At 31.6% G+C, this 26420-nt stretch overlaps 2 protein-coding genes across 2 annotated transcripts in view; one reads left to right on the top strand and one right to left on the bottom strand.

Moving 5' to 3' along the window:
- Nucleotides 1-26420, top strand: part of LOC136039561 (SH3 domain-containing kinase-binding protein 1-like) — a 124951-nt gene that overhangs the window by 8576 nt on the left and 89955 nt on the right. The window contains exon 2 of the mRNA XM_065723402.1: nucleotides 298-455. Within this exon, the coding sequence (XP_065579474.1) occupies nucleotides 298-455 (158 nt within the window). The remainder of the gene's footprint in view (nucleotides 1-297; nucleotides 456-26420) is intronic.
- Nucleotides 24785-26270, bottom strand: LOC136039056 (vacuolar protein sorting-associated protein 4-like). Its single transcript, XM_065722543.1, has one exon. It carries the CDS (start codon nucleotides 26254-26256, stop codon nucleotides 24985-24987), a length of 1272 nt encoding a protein of 423 aa, XP_065578615.1. The 5' UTR covers nucleotides 26257-26270; the 3' UTR covers nucleotides 24785-24984.

The raw sequence follows: 26420 nt of genomic DNA, 5'->3' as shown, positions 1-26420 counted from the left end.
TCCAGGTAAGCTAGGACGATGAAATTTGGCAGGCGTATCAGGGACCCGACCAGATTAATTTAGAGGTAGTCGTTTTCCCGATTTGACCATCTGGGGGGGGGAGTGGGGGGCCTGTTAATTCGGAAAAAATAGAAAAATTGAAGTATTTTTAACTAAAATAATTAATTTTTGAAGTATTTTTGTAAGTATATTATAACGCAAATACCCTTTTTTAGCTTATTTACCCTTATTTATTTTTTTTAGCAAATACCCTTATTTAAGATGTAAGTATATTAAAACGCAAATACTTTTTTTTAGCGGAAGTCTTGGTCCTGTTCGACTATGTTGCTAAAGCTGACGATGAACTAACTATACGAAGAGGAGATGTTATTAGAGATGTCATAAAAATGGATGGAGGATGGTGGGAAGGAACCCTTGGGAATACAAGAGGAATGTTCCCTGATAATTTTGTAAAGGTAAGTCAAGTTTAATCTGTTCATTTGTGCATTGCTAGATCTCTGTTACAGATTGCCAGATCAATTGATAATCTGTCCATGCTAGAAATCATCCCCCCAAAAGAATGATAATTATCATTTGATAATGTATCTCGTTTTTGAACCTACCCTTACATGAAAATTCCTCTGATCTTCCATCCCCACCTATTTTTCTATGTTATGTAAATCTCTGGGTCTAGGACTAATATATTTAAAAATTACAGAGAAAAAAGTATAAAGCACTGCCCATGATAATCAAATATTAGAAATATGATAACGTTTTTCTGTTTATTTTGAACCAGGCCTTGCTCGAAAATTTCTCTGATCCCCCGTCCCCACCTATTTTTCAAAACTATGTGGACCTCTTGGTATTGCTAGTATATTTATAAATTACAGGGAAAAAAGCTTAAAGCACCCCCCGAATACGCGAAAATTAGAAATGTTATAATGTATTTCTTTTTATTTTGAACCAAGCCGCACTCGAAAATTTCTCTGATCCAAAATCCCAATGTACTTTTCTAAACTGTATAGACCTCTGGATAGGCTTCGAAAAAATGATTAGAAAAAAAACCTCACTCTAATAACTGCGTTGAAACATGAAAATAAAACTAAACGAGTATTAAACCCGTTACTGCAAAAAAAAAATTCAGCTAAGATTAGGCTAAGAGTCGTCACCATTCGACGTTTCCTGAAACACTGAGACGGAATACTGGGAGATAGTTAGCAGTTAGCAGTCTACATTAGCTAATGTTTGCTACCTGACTCTTGCTCATCCTTACTTCCAGATTTCAGTTAGTGAGAATATAAAAACGAAAAACTTCCAAAGAAGATTGAAAGGAGGACAATAATAGCCAGTGAAAAACAAAGAAAAATTATACAAATATTTCGGTTGAGACTTCCGCTCAATCGTCCTCAGTGCAGGATAATATTCATTGTTTCATCGTTGTTTGGAAAGGGTCCTATATTAGTTTTAGTGTTTGTTTTGAGGTTTGGTTTTTATGTTGTCCTTCGGGCTTTTATCTGTTTTTTAGTAATATAGCCTACAAAAAATGTCGGCTTAATAAATTATAGATTATAATTAAATTGATATAATTATATATAATTATAATTAATATAAATTAAAATAATTATAATTATAAATGTGGTACAAAATGTGTGCCTTGGAAGCTGACGTTTCTTTTAACTGTTTCAAGATAAATAAATGTTTAGGGTAGTGCCACATTTCTGTCAATGTTGCCACGCAGGACTGGGAAAATGAATTAACAACTGTAATTATTCAAATTTGACAATGCTGTCTTAGAAATATAAACATTAGCAATTCGTTGATTTCCAAAGATAACTAGACGTTTAAAGGAGTATCACACCTTCTTAAGGTGTTTTTTGCTATGTTTTTTAAGTTATTTTTTTTTTATAATTGAAGGGTATTTTCTTGTATTTTCACTGGCTGTTATTGTCCTCGCTTCTCTCTTAGCGATTTTTTCGTTTTTGACGTGATTAGCCGTGACTACCAAAATATGTGTTTTCTTAATTTAAACGTCATACTTCTGCCACAGAAGTGAGAAATTTAAATGGCAACTTATTGTTTTGAAAAGCGTTTATCAGCACAATTTTTTTACTCTTCTATCAGCTCTAATTTAAAGTAAATTGTGGTACTTGTGTCCTATAGCCACCACACTCAAGATCTTGTATCGCGAACATAAGACAATAACTGGTTTTTATGGTCTTTATACCAGACAATATCAGCTTCGGCTCGGTGGGAACCTGTTTTGTTGATTTTATTTTTATACTTGATTATATTATATTCTCATCATATTTTGTTTTATTTCATTAGCATTAATCAAACTTCACTTCTCGACAGAACTTGAGTGTAGTGGCTATAAGACACAAGTGCCAGAAATTGTATAGCAAAAATTTCTCCTCGTTTGACCTTTTTTACTGAAATTTTTTAGAAGCTACTTTATCTTTCTTGGTAAACGTCATGGCTTCCTTTTCAAATTGATTGCTTCATAAAGCTCCCAGAAAACGGAATAACCGGTGCAGGTTATTCACCGGTTAATAACCTATCTTTACATCCTGTTTAGGGCGTGCCAGTCCATTAATGCTTTCTTTTTGTTGCTGTACCCAGCAATGGGAAACTAGAACGGGTGTAAAAGTCTCAGGGTTGCCACCCCTAGTGACGTATCACTATTTCCAATGATTTCTTATGCTGTCTAAAGAAAAAAAAATCACTTAACCAGCACATTATCTCTAGGTTATTGAAGAAAATCACTAAAATCTAGTGATTTTTTTCACTGGATGGCAACCCTGAACAGTCTACACTAGTCTCACATAAAGTGAAATAGTCTAATAAGTAATGTGATTACTTATTCTAATTGCCGTTCCTTTTGTGTTTTGTTTACTCATTGATAGTAATATCTGTTCATTTTAAGTTTGAAATTATCATAGGACATAATTTTTTTCAACATACGTTCAACATACCTGAAACTTTCAACTAAATGCCCTCAACTGATAATGGAATATCACAAATAGGTGCCCATTGATGCAGTTCAACACCCCCTGAAATCCATAGCTGTTTCTGAGATACAAATACAAAGTAGAGACAATAGGGAAAATCTTTTCAAGACAGTGGAAATCAGTTCTGTGGATATTTCGGCCCTATGTCCAAGGGCCGTCTTACTAAACAAAGCAAGGTTGGCTCTAAGAAATTGCATCTAATCACTTTGTTCTCTTTAGTTTGAATGAGTTTATATTCTCATTTCATTCTTTTCGCCAGTCCTGGTTGAACTTCGTTGAAATAAGGATGCTGGGGCTATTTAAAAAAAAAAGTTTAAAAATTGTTTTAATTATTTAGTTTTAATTCTCACAGTTTGATGTAAGTTCATTTATATATATATATATATATATATATATATATATATATATATATATATATATATATATACATTATATATATATATATATATATATATATATATATATATATATATATATATATATATATATATATATATGTGTATGTATATATATATATATATATATATATATATATATATATATATATATGCATATATATATATATATATATATATATATATATATATATATATATATATATATATATATATATATATGTATGTATATATATATATATATATATATATATATATATATATATGTATATATATATATATATATATATATATATATATATATATATATATATATATATATATATATACATTATATATATATATATATATATATATATATATATATATATATATATATATATATATATGTATGTATATATATATATATATATATATATATATATATATATATATATGTATATATATATATATATATATATATATATATATATATATATATATATATATATATATATATATATATATACATTATATATATATATATATATATATATATATATATATATATATATATATATATATATATATATATATATATATATGTATATATATATATATATATATATATATATATATATATATATATATATATATATATATATATATATATATATATATATATATATATATATATATATATATATATATATATATATATATATATATATATATATATATATATATATATATATACTATCTGTTGGGGTGGCGCTTCGCGCCACCCAAACACCTAGTTTTGTGGGGGCGCTTCGCGCCCCCCAAGCCCCCGCGCGCGTAAGTCGTTACGCGCCATTGTAGTTGTGTCCCTGTGTCCCACCTGTGAATATAGAAAGATATATATATATATCTATATATATAAAAATAAGTTGTCTGTCTGTCTGTGGATCAGGTGACGTCATGTTTCTGTGTTGACTGACGTCATGAAATTAGTTGTCGTCATTTTTGCTTTGACGGTGACGTCATTAACGGTATTTAAGACATTTGTTCACGGAAAAATGTTTAATTGTAAAATGACTGAAGAACCTACAATGGCAACAGCCGAGGAAGCTGCTCAAAGAGTTTATGCCAAAAAACTTGCTGCTGATAGAGAAAGTAAGAAAAGAAAGCGTTCCGAGGAATCACAAGAACAGCAAGGAAACAGGCTTGCGGCTAAAGAACGCAAAACCGCGCAGTTAGATGAAAATCCACCTGGACAGCGAGAGTCAAAACATATCAAAACTGAAAATGACAGCGATGATGATTGGGTTTGGGATTTTGACTTGGATAAGGTCATCAATGCCTACCAGATTTAAGTTAAAAAAACAAAGGTTCGTCGATATGTACTTCATAGTGACGCTGAAAAATAAAGAAGTAAAAGAAAACTGAAAAAAGAAAAAAGGTAAAAAACTAAAAAAAACTAAAAAGAAAAAACACTCAAAGAGAAATTACAGACCGGGACACAAATGACGACCGAGACAGAGGGAATATAAGTGATGACCGGGAACCTCAAAGAGAAATTACAGACTGGGACACCCGGACACAAATCACGACCGGGACACAGGGAATATAAATGACGACCGGGACACAGGGACACAACTACAACGGGGACGCCGGGGCACAGGCGGGATACTTAAATGACGACCGGGACACAGGGATTGTTCGAATAGAAATTACAGACCGGGACACAAATGACGACCGGGACACAGGGAATATAAATGACGACCGGGACACTCAAATCTTTACCACATGGTAAAGATGAATTATATAATTGTTTAGTTCATTCAGGTTTTTTGCAATGTGTTAATATTTGTGATTTGGTAAAATTTATAATATTTAGTTTACCTATTGTTGCTAAAGGGAGGGATATATTAACAGGATAAGCTTGTTTTGGTTTTACTTGGTTGTTTTACATTTGCTGTTTTTTTCATAGACATGTATTTTGGGGGTGATACCTGACGCGGGGATGCCATGGATATTCTGTGGTAGCCACAACACTGTGCTGGGTAGAGAATTTAGAGTGGCGAAACCCTATATAGGCCAGTGTATTCTCCTGATGAGCCCTTATGTTGGGTGTTGCCTCTGAATTATTTGTCTATATTATTTTTTCTATAGTTTGGTAAATGACGACTTATACTTATTGACGACATGACTGCCTGTCCATGGATTATTCTTTATGGTTGATTGTGTGTGGCTATGCTGTTTGACCTATGTGATTGTATGGATGAGTAGGGTTAAGGCCTCATTCAAGTGCTGGTCTATATTAATCACTAATTTAGGAAAACAGTCTTCCTTTTCTCCTTCTGTCTCCTTTTTTTTTTTTTTTTTTTTTTTTGTGTTTGTGCTGTAGCATTGGTGATTTCTCTTTTCATGATATTATTCCAGGTTGGATCCAGTGCTGGTGGAGAAATTTTTTTTAGTTTTCTCCCCGACAGACCTTTACCCTGGTCCAGGTTTTTAACCTGATATTGTTAATTATTGGTGAGATGGCACTTGTGCAAATTTCATGTTCTTTCATCTTTTTGCTTATGTATTTATTGACCTATTGACCTATTGACCTTGGCATGTTTTCTGGACTTTGATTGTTGGATTTTGGATTTGGATGTTGGTTTGTTTTGGATTTATTTTCAATAACTTTTTATGCAACAAAACACAAATATTAGCCTCGGAACTCGGAACGATTTTTTGAAAGTTAGTAAGTGTAAGAGTCGTTGTTTTCTTTGCCAAGATCATTTTGTCCCACGGACTTCTGTTAAAAGTACATTGTATAATAAAAATTTTGCATGCAAGTTACGTGGTAATGTTAATTGTAGAACAACCAATGTAATTTACCTATTAGAATGTAATAAATGCTGCCTACAATATGTGGGGGAAACAACCAATAATATATATAAAAGATTTTCTGGACACAAGACAACAGTTAATAATGAAAAAACTAATAACTATCTAGTTCAACATTGTAGTAATGGTAAATGTTCCATATCAGATATAACTGTCACAATTTTAGAAAATTTAGAATTAGAAAATTTAAATAAAGAAGAGAAGAATAATAGACTACGTAAACAGGAGGATTTCTGGATCCATACTCTTGGTACAGCTTATCCTTTTGGGTTAAATGATCGTGTAGCAAAATATGGTGACATGTCTCATGTTGTTGTTAAATGTATTGATGGTTTTATGGACCATCCTTCTTTTACTTGTCCTACCAAACGTAAAAAACGATCGAGAGGACATAGGAAAAATAATAGAAAAAATGAATTAGATGTACATATGCTTTCTATAGATCTATGCCAGCTACTTGAATCTAGGGGTATGATTTCTGTAATAAAGTGTCTAAATAATTTATCCAAGAGGAATTTAATCAAACTTTTCTGGATTGTGAAGAATAATACAGCTCTTGATTATAATTTTAAAGTAATATGTGATACAATTTGCATTCTATCTAAAACGAAATTTATTTCAAAAAAGAAAAAGTTCGATAAGATTAGTAATAAGGATAACAGATTATATTTACCTATTAATTTTACTTGTAAGCAGATTGAAGATATTAATTTACCAGAAATTTTAAATCAGCGGCATGTGAAACAGGCCCTTCCTAGTAATTTAAATTATAATGATAGTCCAGTTTTAACTTATAAATTTTCAAAAACTATTGGGCAAATTATTTTTAATTATAATTTAATACTAAAAAAACTAGATAGCGATATAAATTGGAAACCGGTTTGTAATTGTAAGCAACTTGGCCCATTTGTAAATCCTACTTACAAACATGTTATAACAGGGGACTTGTCAATAATAAAGCAAGATGATCTTCAAATTATAATGAATAAAGGGGCAAATTTCCGTCTTTCTCATCATCTGAAACCATCGAGTGTTCTTGATGGCTTGGAAAATGATTTTGATTTATTTATTGATAAGTGGTGTAAGAAAGAGAATAAAAATAAAGAGAGTTTTCAAAGTTGGAAGAATTTAATTATTAGTAGAGTAAGAAATAAAATATATTCTAACTTAAAAAATAGTAACACTAAATCATTATTTTATAATGCGAAGATTAAACAAGCAATTGCTAATCTAAAGAATGAATTTGTAATTGTGCCAGTGGATAAAGCTAATAATAATTTTGCCATAATTTGTCAGAAGCTGTATTGTGATATCTTAAAAAGGGAGTTAGGCACAACTAATGTTTATGAAAAGGTAAATATAGAGGATGAGAATTTAATTGAAAAGACTGAAGAAATACTTTTTAAAAATTTTAATATTAAAATAAATGACAATGATAAAAAGTTCCCTTTCCTATATTGGACTGTAAAATTTCATAAGAATCCCCCTAAACCACGGTTTATTGCTGGAGCAGCTAAATGTCCAACCCGCATTGCTGCTACTGACCTCTCTTTAATTTTAAAGGAAATTGTAAATAAACTTAAAACCTATTGTTCTGGTATTAAAAAATTTTCGAATTTTAATCCATATTGGAGTGTTAATAATTCACTGCAGGTGATAGATTCTTTAACAATGGTTTCAGCTAAAAGAATTGAGTCTTTCGATTTTGCGACAATGTATACTAATTTATCACTCAATTTAGTGTTAGATAATTTAAAAACTGTTATAAAGAAATCTTTCCTCTTATCTAGTAAAAGGTTCTTAAAAATAGACAGTTATAATAAAAAAGCCATATGGACAAACTGCTTTAATACTACAGTTAACTTGAGATGTTACAGCTTGGATATGATTTTTGAGTTATTGGAATTTGTTTTATACAATACTTATATAAGATTTGGGGGTGATTTGTACAAGCAAATTATGGGAATTCCCATGGGGGGGAATGCCAGCCCATTTATAGCTGACTTGTTTTTAAGTCAACTAGAATATAAATATATGATGGATAAGAATAATCCAATTAATTTAAAACATGCTTTGTCAAATAATAAAAGATATTTAGATGATATTTTGGTCTTAAATTGTAAGGATTTCATTGATATTTCTAAAAATATATATCCATCAGAGCTTATTCTTGAGCCTAGTCATGGCGCTGGTCATGAAGATCATTTCTTAGATTTAAATATTAATATTTGTGTTAATAATAAATTAAGTTTTAAAATGTATAATAAAACGGATGATTTTGATTTTGAAGCGATTAGTTTCCCATTCCCTGAAAGTAATATACACTCAAATATCACATATTCAGCGTTTTTCTCACAGTTACTTCGTTATGCAAGGATTTGTAGTAATTATATTGATTTTAAAAATAGATGTAAAATCTTAAGCCAAAAATTGATATCAAGAGGTTTTTCTGCAAATAAATTAACTTGGCAATTTAAAAAAATTAGTTTTCATTATAACGAACTTTTAAATAAATATCAAAAGAATTATCTAGAAATACTTAAAGAAATTTTTGACTAATTTCGGAGGTTCGAGAAATGTTGTCACAGCGCCATTTATTTTGAATTGTGTTTCTATTTGAGCGGAATTTTTAAAAAATTAGCCACATGGTAAAGATGAATTATATAATTGTTTAGTTCATTCAGGTTTTTTGCAATGTGTTAATATTTGTGATTTGGTAAAATTTATAATATTTAGTTTACCTATTGTTGCTAAAGGGAGGGATATATTAACAGGATAAGCTTGTTTTGGTTTTACTTGGTTGTTTTACATTTGCTGTTTTTTTCATAGACATGTATTTTGGGGGTGATACCTGACGCGGGGATGCCATGGATATTCTGTGGTAGCCACAACACTGTGCTAGGTAGAGAATTTAGAGTGGCGAAACCCTATATAGGCCAGTGTATTCTCCTGATGAGCCCTTATGTTGGGTGTTGCCTCTGAATTATTTGTCTATATTATTTTTTCTATAGTTTGGTAAATGACGACTTATACTTATTGACGACATGACTGCCTGTCCATGGATTATTCTTTATGGTTGATTGTGTGTGGCTATGCTGTTTGACCTATGTGATTGTATGGATGAGTAGGGTTAAGGCCTCATTCAAGTGCTGGTCTATATTAATCACTAATTTAGGAAAACAGTCTTCCTTTTCTCCTTCTGTCTCCTTTTTTTTTTTTTTTTTTATGTTTTTGTGCTGTTGCATTGGTGATTTCTCTTTTCATGATATATATGTGTGTTTTTAACTACGTAAAACTTGCGAATACAACATTCTTCGATGTCCCATTGTCTGTGCATATAAATAGATTGTCAGGTTTACCGACTCTTGAACATGCAACATAAAATTGGGAAAATGGGAAAATGGGTCCATGGGAAAAACAATCCGTATTCAGATCTATACCTGATTATTCTAATGATTGCCCTTGAGCTTTGTTGATGGTGATTGCTAATCGAACATTCCCTGTGTCCCCGTCGTCATTTATATATCCCCCTGTGCCCTCGGCATCCCCCTTGTAGTTGTGTCCCTGGGTCCCGGTCGTCATTTGTGTCCCAGTGTCCCAGTCTGTAATTTCTTTTTGAGCGCCCAAGTCGTCACTTATATTCCCTGTGTCTCGGTGTTCCGGTCTGTAATTTATCTTTGACTGTCCCGGTCGTCATTTATATCTCCCGGTCGTTATTTGTGTCCCAGTCTGTAATTTCTCTTTGAGTGTCCCTGTCGTCATTTATGTTCCCTGTGTCCCGGTTTTTAGTTTTCTTTTTCTCCTTTATTTTTCAGTTTTTTTCCTTTTTTGTTTTTTTTTCTTTTTCAGTTTTTAGTTTTTTTAGTTTTTTTTATTAGTTTTTTTTCTTTTTAGTTTTTTTGTAGTTTTTACCTTTTTTTTAGTTCTTTTTTAGTTTTTTAGCTTTTTTAGTTTTTTTAGTATTTTCTTTTTAGTTGTTTTGTAGTTTTTACCTTTTTTATTTTTTTTCTTCTTTTGTATTAATGCTAAAGCCAAGGTTCGAACCTGGAACCTCTCGGACCTGGAACCTGGAACATAACGCTTTACCAACTCAGCTACTTCGGCTTGAATACATTCGTTTTTGAATTGGTATATGATGAAATAATTCAGACGTCATATAATGACGTCACTCGACAGATTCTCTATCAGCCGCAAGCCTGTTTTATTGCTGTTCTTGTGATTCGTCGGCACGCTTTCTTTTCTTACTTTCTCTATCAGCCACAAGTTTTTTGGCATAGACTCTTTGAGCAGCTTCCTCGGCTGTTGCCATTGTAGGTTCTTCAGCCATTTTACAATTAAACATTTTTCCGTCCACGATCTTCTTACAATTAAAAATTTGTCTTTGAACGATTTTCTTAAATACCTTTAATGACGTCATCGTCATAACAAACATGACGACATGATGACATGACGTCACTCGACAGACATAACACACAGACAACTTATTTTTATATATATACTAGCTGTTGGGGTGGCGCTTCGCGCCACCCCAACACCTAGTTGGTGGGGGCGCTTCGCGCCCCAACCCCAAGCCCCCCCGCGCGCGTAAGTCGTTACGCGCCATAATAGTTACGCGCCATTGTAGTTGTGTCCCTATATCCCACCTGTGAATATATATATATATATATATATATATATATATATATATATATATATATATATATATATATATATATATATATATATATATGTATATATATATATATATATATATATATATATATATATATATATATATATATATATATATATATATATATATATATATATATATATATATATATATATATATATATATATATATATATATATATATATATATATATATATATATATATATATATATACATATATATATACATATATATATATATATATATATATATATATATATATATATATATATATATATATATATATATATATATATATATATATATATATGGTTTTAACTACGTAAAACTTGCGAATATACAACATTCTTTGCTGTCCCATTGTCTTTGCATATAAATAGATTGTCAGGTTTACCGACTCTTGAACATGCAACATATAATGGTCCATGGGAAAACAATCTGTATTCAGATCTATACCTCATGATTCTAATGATTGCCCTTGAGCTTTGTTGATGGTGATTGCTAATCGACCATTCCCTGTCCCGGTGTCCCGGTCGTCATTTATATCCCCCTGTTTCCCCCGGTGTCCCCGTTGTAGTTGTGTCCCTGTGTCCCGGTCGTCATTTATATTCCCTGTGTCCCGGTCGTCATTTGTATCCCGGTGTCCCGGTCTGTATATACATTCGTTTTTTAGTTTTGTTTTTCTCTTTTATTTTTTTCCTTTTTTTTTCTCTTTTAGTTTATTTAGATTTTTAGATTTTTTAGTTTTTTTATTAGTTTTTAGTTTTTTTTTCTTTTTAGTTTTTTTTTGTAGTTTTTACCTTCTTTTTAGTTTTGTTAGTTTTTTTTTTACTTATGTCCTGGTCGTCATTTATACTCCCTGTGTCCCGGTGCTTTGTTGATTGCTAATCGAACATTCCTTTTGTCCTGGTCGCTTTCTCTTTGAGTGTCGTCATTTATTTTTTTCTTTTTTAGTTCTTTTAGTTTTTACCTTTTTTATTTTTTTTTATTTTTAGATGAAATTTTTTTTTAGTTTTTTCCTTTTTTTCTTTGTAGTTTTTTATTGGTTTTTACCTTTATTTTAGCTTATTTTTCAGTTTTTTCCTTTTTTTTATTTTTTTTTATTTTTTATTTTTTTTAGTTTTTTACCTTTTTTTAGTTTTTTTAGTTTTTTAGCTTTTTTACTTTTTTTCTTAGTTTTTAGTTTTTTTGTAGTTTTTGCCTTTTTTTAGTTTTTTCAGTTTTTTTTTTTAGTTTTTTATTGGTTTTTACCTTTATTTTAGCTTATTTTTCAGTTTTTTCCTTTTTTTATTTTTTTTTAGTTTTTAGTTTTTTTAGTTTTTTACCTTTTTTTAGTTTTTTAGTTTTTTTAGTTTTTTAGCTTTTTTATTTTTTTTATTAGTTTTTAGTTTTTTTTTGTAGTTTTTGCCTTTTTTTAGTTTTTTTTAGTTTTTTAGCTTTTTTATTAGTTTTTAGTTTTTTTTGTAGTTTTTGCCTTTTTTTATTTTTTTTAGTTTTTTAGGTTTTTTATTTTTTTTTCGAACATTCCTTTTGTCCTGGTCGCTTTCTCTTTGAGTGTCGTCATTTATTTTTTTCTTTTTTAGTTCTTTTAGTTTTTACCTTTTTTAGTTTTTTTTATTTTTAGATGAAATTTTTTTTTAGTTTTTTCCTTTTTTTCTTTTTAGTTTTTTATTGGTTTTTACCTTTATTTTAGCTTATTTTTCAGTTTTTTCCTTTTTTTTATTTTTTTTTATTTTTTATTTTTTTTAGTTTTTTACCTTTTTTTAGTTTTTTCAGTTTTTTTAGTTTTTTAGCTTTTTTACTTTTTTTCTTAGTTTTTAGTTTTTTTGTAGTTTTTGCCTTTTTTTAGTTTTTTCAGTTTTTTTTTTTAGTTTTTTATTGGTTTTTACCTTTATTTTAGCTTATTTTTCAGTTTTTTCCTTTTTTTATTTTTTTTTAGTTTTTAGTTTTTTTAGTTTTTTACCTTTTTTTTAGTTTTTTAGTTTTTTTAGTTTTTTAGCTTTTTTATTTTTTTTATTAGTTTTTAGTTTTTTTTTGTAGTTTTTGCCTTTTTTTTAGTTTTTTTTAGTTTTTTAGCTTTTTTATTAGTTTTTAGTTTTTTTTGTAGTTTTTGCCTTTTTTTATTTTTTTTAGTTTTTTAGGTTTTTTATTTTTTTTTTCGAACATTCCTTTTGTCCTGGTCGCTTTCTCTTTGAGTGTCGTCATTTATTTTTTTCTTTTTTAGTTCTTTTAGTTTTTACCTTTTTTAGTTTTTTTTATTTTTAGATGAAATTTTTTTTTAGTTTTTTCCTTTTTTTCTTTTTAGTTTTTTATTGGTTTTTACCTTTATTTTAGCTTATTTTTCAGTTTTTTCCTTTTTTTTAGTTTTTTTTTATTTTTTATTTTTTTTAGTTTTTTACCTTTTTTTAGTTTTTTTATTTTTTTTTAGTTTTTTAGCTTTTTTACTTTTTTTATTAGTTTTTAGTTTTTTTTGTAGTTTTTTATTGGTTTTTACCTTTATTTTAGCTTATTTTTCAGTTTTTTCCTTTTTTTTAGTTTTTTTTTAGTTTTTAGTTTTTTTAGTTTTTTACCTTTTTTTTAGTTTTTTTAGTGTTTTTAGTTTTTTAGCTTTTTTATTTTTTTTATTAGTTTTTAGTTTTTTTTGTAGTTTTTGCCTTTTTTTAGTTTTTTTAGTTTTTTAGCTTTTTTATTAGTTTTTAGTTTTTTTTGTAGTTTTTGCCTTTTTTTTAGTTTTTTTAGTATTTTAGCTTTTTTAGCAGCGTGGTCTTCGTCAATATTTTTGTTTCTGAAATGTTGCAGATTTACCCTTTTGACAACTTGGATGCACATTGGGTCTCGATTTAGTTCGGCATCCAATGAAAGGTTTAACTTAATACTCCTAACTATCCCTGAGATATTGCGGATCTTTTGACATCCTTTATGCACATAACGTCTTTTGGTTTAGTTCTAACTAAATCTCTATTTTCAACCAAATACCCTAAGGTTTACTGAGGTATTACAGATACCTCTTTTGAGAAAATAAATATACGTAGTTTCTTTTGATATAGTTCAACATCCCCTGAAAGTGTCAACTTTATACCTTTAAGCATTCCTGAGATATTGCAGGCGCTCCCTTTTGACATGCTGGGTGCACGTAATGTCTTTTGGTTTAGTTTGACATTAGTTGTGAAAACATGTGACAATAGTTTGTTCCACATACCCCTCAATATTCCATGAAAGCTTCAACTTGAAACTCTCTCTCTCTCACACTCATGATCTGTCTCCAACTCTTTTTCCCTCTGTGCTAGTCTTATGTCCATATTTGCCCTAGTATCCCTTTAAAAAGAGGAACTCTCGCTCTCCCCTCTCCTTTGTGTATTTTGTTTTAGTTCCACATACCTCTCAATATTCCCTGAAAGTTTCAACTTAAAAACTCTCTCGCTCATGATCTGTCTTTAACTCTTTCTCCCACTGTGCTAATCCAATATAAATTTTTACCAAATACCATTTTAAAAAGAGGAAATTTCGCTCTTCGCCCTTTGTACCTTTTGTTTAGTTCCACATGCACCTCAATATACCCTGAAAGTTTCAACTTAACAACTTTCTCTCTCGGACTTATGATCGGTCTCCAACTCTTTCTTCCACTGTGTTAATCCAATATCCATATTTAACCAAGTATTATTTTAAAAAGACGAATTTTGCTCTCCCCCCTTTGTGTCTCTTGTTTTAGTTCCACATTCCCCTAGATTTACCCTGAAAGTTTTATCTTAACAACTCTCTCTCACTCATGATCTGTCTCCAACTCTTTCTCCCACTGGGCTAATTCAATAGCTTTATATACCCAAGTATCATTTTAAAAAGAGGAAATCTTGCTCTCCCCCTCGTTTGTGTCTTTTGTTTTAGTCCCACATACCCCTCAATATTCCCGGAAAAAAACCACTTAAAACTCTCTCTCTCTCTCTCTCTCTCTCTCTCTCTCTCTCTCTCTCTTTTTTTTTAATTTTAAAGAGGAAATTTCGCTCTCCCTCTCCTTTCCCTTTCTGTGTTCTTGCTTAAATGCATTGATCGATCTTAGTTGTATAGTTAGTAATATACATAATGTGTAAAAAGGTAGGTATTCAGCGAAAAAAACTTTTCCTACTTTATTAATTAAGACAGACAAGTACTTGACTGAGGCCTTAATCCTACTCACCCATCAAATCACCTTGGACAAACCGTACAACCAAACACAATCAACTAGAAAGAAGGGTCCATACATATGCAATATTGTCGTTAATCTATCTATCTATATAAAAATAAGTTGTCTGTGTGTGTGTGTGTCGAGTGACGTCATGTTTGTGTGTCGACTCACGTCATTATAAGGATTGAGCTGTATGCGCCATGAAGTTGTTTGTCGACTGACGTCATGTTTGTCAACTGTTGAAATTACATACCGGGACACCGGGACACAAATGACGACCGGGACACAGGGAATATAAATGACGACCGGGAACCTCAAAGAGAAATTACAGCCTGGGACACCCGGACACAAATCACAACCGGGACACAGGGAATATAAATGACGACCGGGACACAGGGACACAACTACAACGGGGACGCCAGGGGCACAGGCGGGATATATAAATGACGACCGGGACACAGGGATTGTTCGAATAGAAATTACAGACCGGGACACCGGGACATAAATGACGACCAGGACACCGGGACACAGGGAATATAAATGACGACCGGGACACTCTAAGAGAAATTTCAAACTGGGACACCGGGACACAAATGACAAACGGGACACAGGGAATATAAATGACGACCGGGACACAGGGACACATCATTAGAATAATGAGGTATAGATCTGAATACGGATTGTTTTTCCCATGGACAATTATATGTTGCATGTCCCACCTGTGTCCCACCTGTGAATATAGATAGATATATATATATATATATCTATATATATAAAAATAAGTTGTCTGTGGATGGATGGATGGATGTGTCAGGTGACGTCACCTGAAAAAACTGGATCAGGTGACGTCAAAACTGAAAAAACTAAAAAAAGGCAAAAACTACAAAAAAAACTAAAAACTAATAAAAAAAATAAAAAAGCTAAAAAACTAAAAAAAACTATAAAGGTAAAAACCAATAAAAAACTAAAAAAAAAACTGAAAAAACTAAAAAAAGGCAAAAACTACAAAAAAACTAAAAACTAATAAAAAAAGTAAAAAAGCTAAAAAACTAAAAAAACTAAAAAAAGGTAAAAAACTAAAAAAAATAAAAAATAAAAAAAACTAAAAAAAAGGAAAAAACTGAAAAATAAGCTAAAATAAAGGTAAAAACCAATAAAAAACTAAAAAAAAAAAGGAAAAAACTAATAAATGACGACACTCAAAGAGAAAAAAAAGGCAAAAACTACAAAAAAAACTAAAAACTAATAAAAAAATATCTATATATATAAAAATAAGTTGTCTGTGGATGGATGGATGGATGTGTCAGGTGACGTCACCTGAAAAAACTGGATCAGGTGACGTCAAAACTGAAAAAACTAAAAAAAGGCAAAAACTACAAAAAAAACTAAAAACTAATAAAAAAAATAAAAAAGCTAAAAAACTAAAAAAACTAAAAAAAGGCAAAAACTACAAAAAAAACTAAAAACTAATAAAAAAGCTAAAAAACTAAAAAAACTAAAAAAAAGGCAAAAACTACAAAAAAACTAAAAACTAATAAAAAAAATAAAAAAGCTAAAAAACTAAAAAAAACTAAAAAAACTAAAAAAAGGTAAAAAACTAAAAAAACTAAAAACTAAAAAAAACTAAAAAAGGTAAAAACTAAAAGAACTAAAAAAGAAAAAAATAAATGACGACACTCAAAGAGAAAGCGACCAGGACAAAAGGAATGTTCGATTAGCAATCAACAAAGCACCGGGACACAGGGAGTATAAATGACGACCCGGGGGAAACAGGGGGATATAAATGACGACCGGGACAAAAAAACTAAAAAGAAAAAAAAACTAAAAACTAATAAAAAAACTAAAAAATCTAAAAATCTAAATAAGCTAAAAAAGAAAAAAAAAGGAAAAAAATAAAGGAGAAAAACAAAACTAAAAAACGAATGTATATACAGACCGGGACACCGGGATACAAATGACGACCGGGACCCGGGACACAGGGAATATAAATGACGACCGGGACACAGGGACACAACTCCGGTACACCGGGATACAAATGACGACCGGGACACAGGGAATATAAATGACGACCGGGACACAGGGACACAACTACAACGGGGACACCGGGGGAAACAGGGGGATATAAATGACGACCGGGACAAAAAAACTAAAAAGAAAAAAAAACTAAAAACTAATAAAAAAACTAAAAAATCTAAAAATCTAAATAAGCTAAAAAAGAAAAAAAAAGGAAAAAAATAAAGGAGAAAAACAAAACTAAAAAACGAATGTATATACAGACCGGGACACCGGGATACAAATGACGACCGGGACCCGGGACACAGGGAATATAAATGACGACCGGGACACAGGGACACAACTACAACGGGGACACCGGGGGAAACAGGGGGATGTAAATGACGACCGGGACACCGGGACAGGGAATGGTCGATTAGCAATCACCATCAACAAAGCTCAAGGGCAATCATTAGAATCATGAGGTATAGATCTGAATACAGATTGTTTTCCCATGGACCATTATATGTTGCATGTTCAAGAGTCGGTAAACCTGACAATCTATTTATATGCAAAGACAATGGGACAGCAAAGAATGTTGTATATTCGCAAGTTTTACGTAGTTAAAACCATATATATATATCTATCTATATTCACAGGTGGGACATAGGGACACAACTACAATGGCGCGTAACTATTATGGCGCGTAACGACTTACGCGCGCGGGGGGGCTTGGGGGGGGCGCGAAGCGCCCCCACCAACTAGGTGTTGGGGTGGCGCGAAGCGCCACCCCAACAGCTAGTATATATATATATATATATATGGTTTTAACTACGTAAAACTTGCGAATATACCTGTGAATATAGATAGATATATATATATATATATATATATATATATGGTTTTAACTACGTAAAACTTGCGAATATACAACATTCTTTGCTGTCCCATTGTCTTTGCATATAAATAGATTGTCAGGTTTACCGACTCTTGAACATGCAACATATAATGGTCCATGGGAAAACAATCTGTATTCAGATCTATACCTCATGATTCTAATGATTGCCCTTGAGCTTTGTTGATGGTGATTGCTAATCGACCATTCCCTGTCCCGGTGTCCCGGTCGTCATTTATATCCCCCTGTTTCCCCCGGTGTCCCCGTTGTAGTTGTGTCCCTGTGTCCCGGTCGTCATTTATATTCCCTGTGTCCCGGTCGTCATTTGTATCCCGGTGTCCCGGTCTGTATATACATTCGTTTTTTAGTTTTGTTTTTCTCCTTTATTTTTTTCCTTTTTTTTTCTTTTTTAGTTTATTTAGATTTTTAGATTTTTTAGTTTTTTTATTAGTTTTTAGTTTTTTTTTCTTTTTAGTTTTTTTGTAGTTTTTACCTTCTTTTTAGTTTTGTTAGTTTTTTTTTTACTTATGTCCTGGTCGTCATTTATACTCCCTGTGTCCCGGTGCTTTGTTGATTGCTAATCGAACATTCCTTTTGTCCTGGTCGCTTTCTCTTTGAGTGTCGTCATTTATTTTTTTCTTTTTTAGTTCTTTTAGTTTTTACCTTTTTTAGTTTTTTTTAGTTTTTTAGATGAACATTTTTTTTAGTTTTTTCCTTTTTTTCTTTTTAGTTTTTTATTGGTTTTTACCTTTATTTTAGCTTATTTTTCAGTTTTTTCCTTTTTTTTATTTTTTTTTTATTTTTTATTTTTTTTAGTTTTTTACCTTTTTTTAGTTTTTTTTAGTTTTTTTAGTTTTTTAGCTTTTTTACTTTTTTTATTAGTTTTTAGTTTTTTTTGTAGTTTTTGCCTTTTTTTAAGTTTTGTTTTTCTCCTTTATTTTTTTCCTTTTTTTTTCTTTTTTAGTTTATTTAGATTTTTAGATTTTTTAGTTTTTTTATTAGTTTTTAGTTTTTTTTTCTTTTTAGTTTTTTTGTAGTTTTTACCTTCTTTTTAGTTTTGTTAGTTTTTTTTTTACTTATGTCCTGGTCGTCATTTATACTCCCTGTGTCCCGGTGCTTTGTTGATTGCTAATCGAACATTCCTTTTGTCCTGGTCGCTTTCTCTTTGAGTGTCGTCATTTATTTTTTTCTTTTTTAGTTCTTTTAGTTTTTACCTTTTTTAGTTTTTTAGATGAAAATTTTTTTTAGTTTTTTCCTTTTTTTCTTTTTAGTTTTTTATTGGTTTTTACCTTTATTTTAGCTTATTTTTCAGTTTTTTCCTTTTTTTTAGTTTTTTTTTATTTTTTATTTTTTTTAGTTTTTTACCTTTTTTTAGTTTTTTTTTAGTTTTTTTAGTTTTTTAGCTTTTTTACTTTTTTTTATTAGTTTTTAGTTTTTTTTGTAGTTTTTGCCTTTTTTTAGTTTTTTCAGTTTTTTTTTTAGTTTTTTATTGGTTTTTACCTTTATTTTAGCTTATTTTTCAGTTTTTTTCCTTTTTTTTAGTTTTTTTAGTTTTTAGTTTTTTTAGTTTTTTTAGTTTTTTACCTTTTTTACCTTTTTTTTAGTTTTTTTAGTTTTTTTAGTTTTTTAGCTTTTTTATTTTTTTTATTAGTTTTTAGTTTTTTTTGTAGTTTTTGCCTTTTTTTAGTTTTTTTAGTTTTTTAGCTTTTTTATTAGTTTTTAGTTTTTTTTGTAGTTTTTGCCTTTTTTTAGTTTTTTTAGTTTTTTAGCTTTTTTATTTTTTTTATTAGTTTTTAGTTTTTTTTGTAGTTTTTGCCTTTTTTTAGTTTTTTCAGTTTTGACGTCACCTGATCCAGTTTTTTCAGGTGACGTCACCTGATCCACACATCCACAGACAGACAGACAACTTATTTTTATATATATAGATATATATATATATGTATATATATATATATATATATACTAGCTGTTGGGGTGGCGCTTCGCGCCACCCCAACACCTAGTTGGTGGGGGCGCTTCGCGCCCCCCCCAAGCCCCCCCGCGCGCGTAAGTCGTTACGCGCCATAATAGTTACGCGCCATTGTAGTTGTGTCCCTATGTCCCACCTGTGAATATAGATAGATATATATATATGGTTTTAACTACGTAAAACTTGCGAATATACAACATTCTTTGCTGTCCCATTGTCTTTGCATATAAATAGATTGTCAGGTTTACCGACTCTTGAACATGCAACATATAATGGTCCATGGGAAAACAATCTGTATTCAGATCTATACCTCATGATTCTAATGATTGCCCTTGAGCTTTCGTCATTTATATTCCCTGTGTCCCGGGTCCCGGTCGTCATTTGTATCCCGGTGTCCCGGTCTGTATATACATTCGTTTTTTAGTTTTGTTTTTCTCCTTTATTTTTTTCCTTTTTTTTTCTTTTTTAGCTTATTTAGATTTTTAGATTTTTTAGTTTTTTTATTAGTTTTTAGTTTTTTTTTCTTTTTAGTTTTTTTGTCCCGGTCGTCATTTATATCCCCCTGTTTCCCCCGGTGTCCCCGTTGTAGTTGTGTCCCTGTGTCCCGATCGTCATTTATATTCCCTGTGTCCCGGTCGTCATTTGTATCCCGGTGTACCGGAGTTGTGTCCCTGTGTCCCGGTCGTCATTTATATTCCCTGTGTCCCGGGTCCCGGTCGTCATTTGTATCCCGGTGTCCCGGTCTGTATATACATTCGTTTTTTAGTTTTGTTTTTCTCCTTTATTTTTTTCCTTTTTTTTTCTTTTTTAGCTTATTTAGATTTTTAGATTTTTTAGTTTTTTTATTAGTTTTTAGTTTTTTTTTCTTTTAGTTTTTTTTGTCCCGGTCGTCATTTATATCCCCCTGTTTCCCCCGGGTCGTCATTTATACTCCCTGTGTCCCGGTGCTTTGTTGATTGCTAATCGAACATTCCTTTTGTCCTGGTCGCTTTCTCTTTGAGTGTCGTCATTTATTTTTTTCTTTTTTAGTTCTTTTAGTTTTTACCTTTTTTAGTTTTTTTTAGTTTTTAGTTTTTTTAGTTTTTTACCTTTTTTTAGTTTTTTTAGTTTTTTTTAGTTTTTAGCTTTTTTATTTTTTTTATTAGTTTTTAGTTTTTTTGTAGTTTTTGCCTTTTTTTTAGTTTTTTTAGTTTTTTAGCTTTTTTATTAGTTTTTAGTTTTTTTTGTAGTTTTTGCCTTTTTTTAGTTTTTTTAGTTTTTTAGCTTTTTTATTTTTTTTATTAGTTTTTAGTTTTTTTTGTAGTTTTTGCCTTTTTTTTCTCTTTGAGTGTCGTCATTTATTAGTTTTTTCCTTTTTTTTTTAGTTTTTTATTGGTTTTTACCTTTATTTTAGCTTATTTTTCAGTTTTTTCCTTTTTTTTAGTTTTTTTTATTTTTTATTTTTTTTAGTTTTTTACCTTTTTTTAGTTTTTTTAGTTTTTTAGCTTTTTTACTTTTTTTATTAGTTTTTAGTTTTTTTTGTAGTTTTTGCCTTTTTTTAGTTTTTTCAGTTTTTTTTTTAGTTTTTTATTGGTTTTTACCTTTATAGTTTTTTTAGTTTTTTAGCTTTTTTATTTTTTTTATTAGTTTTTAGTTTTTTTTGTAGTTTTTGCCTTTTTTTAGTTTTTTCAGTTTTGACGTCACCTGATCCAGTTTTTTCAGGTGACGTCACCTGACACATCCATCCATCCATCCACAGACAACTTATTTTTATATATATAGATATATATATATATATATATATATATATATATATATATATATATATATATATATATATATATATATGTATATATGTGTATATATATGTATATATATATATATATATATATATATATATATATATATATATATATATATATATATATATATATATATATATATATATATATATATATATATGTATATATGTGTATATATATGTATATATATATATATATATATGTATATCTATTCACTTGTTGGACACAGGGACACAACTACAATGGCGCGTAACTAATATGGCGCATAACGACTTACGAGCGCGGGGGGCTTGGGGGGCGCGAAGCGCCACCCCAACAGCTTGTAAATTATACATGGGAAAAGACCTGAAGCATAAAGGACATAATTATCACAGAAAGTAGAATAAAGTTTGGCCAGCCCACGTCCATTATACTTCCCTCTGTTTGTAACAGTCTTTGCATAGCCATTTTGGATCTTTTTGCTTATATCACAAACAGTGCGCTGACGTAACCTCGAAAGATTGTTAGTAATAGAGATATCAAGCCAACGAATACAGTTTTCAGACTCGCCTATAAATTCCAATAAATTCCTATATTTTAATGCACTCCTATAAAACGCCTATATTTTGGCTAAAATCCTATTATTCCTATATTTTTGGCTGAAGAGCACTAAGAACATTGCTCATGATTTGCAATTTTCTGTCTTTTGGTGTAGATTGATAATTAATTAAAACTGTTGAGCTGTTTGAACTTAACTAATGCTTTGTGTTGGGCTTAGTAAGCTGCTTCTGCCTGGGCTATGCTGTTGTATTGACTTAGTAGTCTATGTTTTGTTTTTTGTCATGTTGGGCCTGTCCGAAATGAGCGAAGATCAGTATATAGACTAGCAGTCTCTGCTTAATGAGACTGGATTTCTTGCGACTTATGTGTTTCCTGGCTGAACGGTGGCTGGCTGATGTGAATACGACCCAGTTATTCAAATGGGCTATTCTAAGATAGTTGCTAATCGAGGGAAGTATAATAGACGTGCACTGGGTAGGCTATATGCTACATTCTGTGATCAATCTGTCCTTTATCTATCTGGTCTTTATCCCCTTCTAAAGAAAAATGATGTTAATCAGATTCGGACTTTTTATTTCAGATATTGTAAATTTTTACTTTATCTCCCCCCCCCTTGGTATAGCAATGGCAAGGTAATTCGTAAGTTTGATGTCCCTGGTAGAAGTGCAAAGTTGGCCCTCCTGCATGGAAGGTTGTCGGAATCAGCTTTTTATCGTTTGTCGCCTTATCATCCTTTGGTCCGTCTGTTCGGTTAATCTCATTGTAGGATAGTGTTTTTATGGCACTTGGTATTAACCAAGTGACATTTAGCAATCGCAAATTCTGTCTGTCTGTCGGTCCTGGTTTTGCTACTTTAGGCACTTCCAGGTAAGCTAGGACGATGAAATTTGGCAGGCATATCAGGAACTGGCCCAGATTGAATTAGAAATAGTCGTTTTCCCGATTTGACCATCTGGGGGGGGGAGTGGGGGCCCGTTAATTCAGTAAAAATTGAAAAATGAAGTATTTTTAACTTACGAACGGTTGATCAGATCTTAATGAAATTTGATGTTTGGAAGGATATCGTGTCTCAGAGCTGTTATTTTAAATCCCGGCCGGATCTGGTGACATTGGGGGGTTTTGAGGGGGAAACCTAAAATCTTGGAAAACACTTAGAGTGGAGGGATTGGGCTGAAACTTGGTAAGCACAAGTCCTAGATACATGATTGACATAACCAGGACGGGTCCGCTCTCTTTGGGGTAGTTGGGAGGGGGAGGGGGTGATTCTGAAAAGTTAGAAAAATGAGGTATTTTTAACTTACGAACGGGTGATCGGATCTCAATGAAATTTGATATTTAGAAGGATATCGTGTCTCAAAGCTCTTATTTTAAATCCCGACCGGATCTGGGGACATTGGGGGGAGTTTGGGGTGACCTAAAATCATGGAAAACGCTTAGATTGGAGGGATTGGGCTGAAACTTGGTGGGAAAAATATGCACAAGTCCTAGATACATGATTGACATAACCAGAAAGGATCCGCACTCTTTGGGGTAGTTTGGGGGCGGTGGTTGATTCTGAAAAATTAGAAAAATGAGGTATTTTTAACTTACGAACAGGTGATCGGATCTCAATGAAATTTTATATTTAGAAGGATATCGTGTCTAAAAGCTCTTATTTTAAATCCCGACCGGATCTAGCGATATTGGGGGGAATTTGGGGGGGGGGACCTAAAATCATGGAAAACGCTTAGATTGGAGGGATCGGGATGAAACTTGGTAATTTATATGACCAGGCATCCCACGCCATCTACTATAGATCTGATCCCGAGGACTTCCGAATCCTATATTTGGCCTATATTTGGGCCCGGGAAATCCTATAAAAATAGGACAGAGCCTATAATTTGGAACGAACCGACCTGTCCGAACCCTGCGAATACAATAAACAAGAGGGATAGTGAAGTTATTACAGTGAAGGGGAGTAGTAGTAGTAAAGTTATAGGGAAGAAACTCACATTTATCTATATTAAGTGAAAGACCAATATCAGAGGAAGTGTCAAAAACTATAGAGACCATTTGGGAAAGACCCTTTTTAAAATGGCTAATCAGAAGCAAGTCTTCAGCATACGCAAGATGAGAAATATCCGCAAGACTAGAAAGGTTTGTACCTGAAATCTTAGCCATCACACTAGAAATACAAATCTTAAAAAGCGTAGGGGACAGAACACCGCCCTGCCTAACTCCTCTTCGTACCCTTATAATAGTGTCTGGTGTAGATCTTAATTGAAGAAAAGAATTGAAATACCAAAGCCTAAGAAGTCTAATAACAGACAGATTGATCCCAGAATTATACAGAGAAAAAAGGAGCTTACTATGGACCACACACGCTTTCAAAAGATCCAAAGCACAAATATAAAAAGCATTTCCTTTGGAAGAATTATCAACCAGTAAAGGAGACAGAGTTTTTTGTGCATGCTGACAACCCACCCCATGCCAAAATTCAAATTGGTTCTCACCCTCATTAATATTTTTAGTCAGAAAAAGTAGAAGGATATACTAAAAATTTTGCTAATTTTACAAGAAAAAGTAATAAGTCGATAGCAAGAACAATCAGTCAGTGACTTTCCCCTTTTTACAATTGACGAAATAGTGCCACACAGAGAACTCTTTGGTACGCTTGAAGAACATAGACACATTTGAAAAAGAGTGACTCTTATATGTAATGAATCATTAAAAACCAACTTTAGCATTAAACAGATTATCCTTGCTGTCCAAATTCTTCAGTAAACTTCTGTAGTTTTTTCAAGTCTTCTTCATTGGCAGTAGCTTTTGAAGTTCCTAATGATTTCACCATATCCCTCATAGTAACAGGTGGTTCTAGCAGCTTGTCGCCTGGAACGTCCATACATGACATTTCAATGGCTCCAGGATCATCAGGTGAACACGGTGCCAACATGTCACGATCAATCTGATTGGGATCCTTCCTAGAAGGGCCGCTGACCTTTTTGAAATGCGTTGCCGTTATAATGCGTCGTACAGGCTGCATCAAAGCATCACGAACCAATTGACTAATATCAGAGCCAGAATACCCTTTTGATCGTTTGCCAAGCTCTCTGAAGTCCTTCTGAGTCAATGTATTCCGAGTGTTTCCCAAATGTATCTTAAAAATGCGAGTTCGGACATTTTCCTCTGGCAACGGAATGTAGATTCTTTTCTCAAATCTTCGTCGTATTGCAGAGTCTAGTACCCAGGGAATGTTAGTGGCTCCAAGAAGTAGAACTCCCTCCATATCGGTACCAACGCCTTGCATCTGGACCAGAAATTCAGTTTTTATTCGTTTAGATGATTCAGATTCTGTTTCTGATCTTGAAGAACAAAGTGAATCAATCTCGTCAATAAAAATAATCGCCGGTTTATGCTGCCGTGCCAAAACAAATAAATTTCGAACTAACTTCTCCGATTCTCCCAGCCATTTGGACACCAAATCAGATGAGCTGACAGAGAAAAACGTGGAGTTATCTGCTTCCGTAGCTACGGCTTTGGCTAGATACGATTTACCAGTACCTGGAGGACCAAACAAGAGGATTCCTTTCCATGGTTTTCGTTTCCCTGTAAAAAGATAAGGGAATTTAATTGGCAAAATGATAGCTTCCTTTAAAGCAGGTTTTTTATCAGGTTTTTCCATAACTATGGTACCTTCAAGCTTCGCCAGCATCTTGTTCTTCCCTGGATCGTCGGAGTCGCTGTCATCATCTTCCTCATCTTTGGATGACTTCTTTCCATTACTGATTGCCTCGCCAGCTTTTACAGGTTGTTTCTTTTTCTTCTTTAGAAATTCTTTAAGCTTTTCAGCTCGTTCTAGGTAAGTTTTTACTTTGGCCTTGTTACTTTGAGCTTCATATTTTATAGAATGAATAAAATATTCAATTCCAAGCTCATATAGCCGAAGGGTTTTTTCAAAATTAGATGCCTTGTCTGCCTCTGCAGCTTTCTGAACCAGATTGTTTGCTTTTTTTAGATAATCAGCCATTTACGAGTTATGTTGGCTAGTAATATTGGATTTGATTGTAGTTCTTTAATATATATATATATATATATATATATATATAAATATAATATTTATAAATGAGCTCTGTATACTATCTTTATAAGTGAGCAATAATTTTGTAAGTATTTATCTATGTTCTCGAAAAC

Source organism: Artemia franciscana, chromosome 19 (assembly GCF_032884065.1).
Source record: "Artemia franciscana chromosome 19, ASM3288406v1, whole genome shotgun sequence".
Taxonomy (NCBI): Eukaryota; Metazoa; Arthropoda; class Branchiopoda; order Anostraca; family Artemiidae; genus Artemia; species Artemia franciscana.
Note: the sequence above shows the minus strand (reverse complement) of the source record. Positions and strands in the feature narration are given on the sequence as shown.

Excerpts from the sequence above, each read along its gene's own strand:
- LOC136039056 (XM_065722543.1), bottom strand. The coding sequence starts at position 26,256 with ATGGCTGATTATCTAAAAAAAGCAAACAATCTGGTTCAGAAAGCTGCA.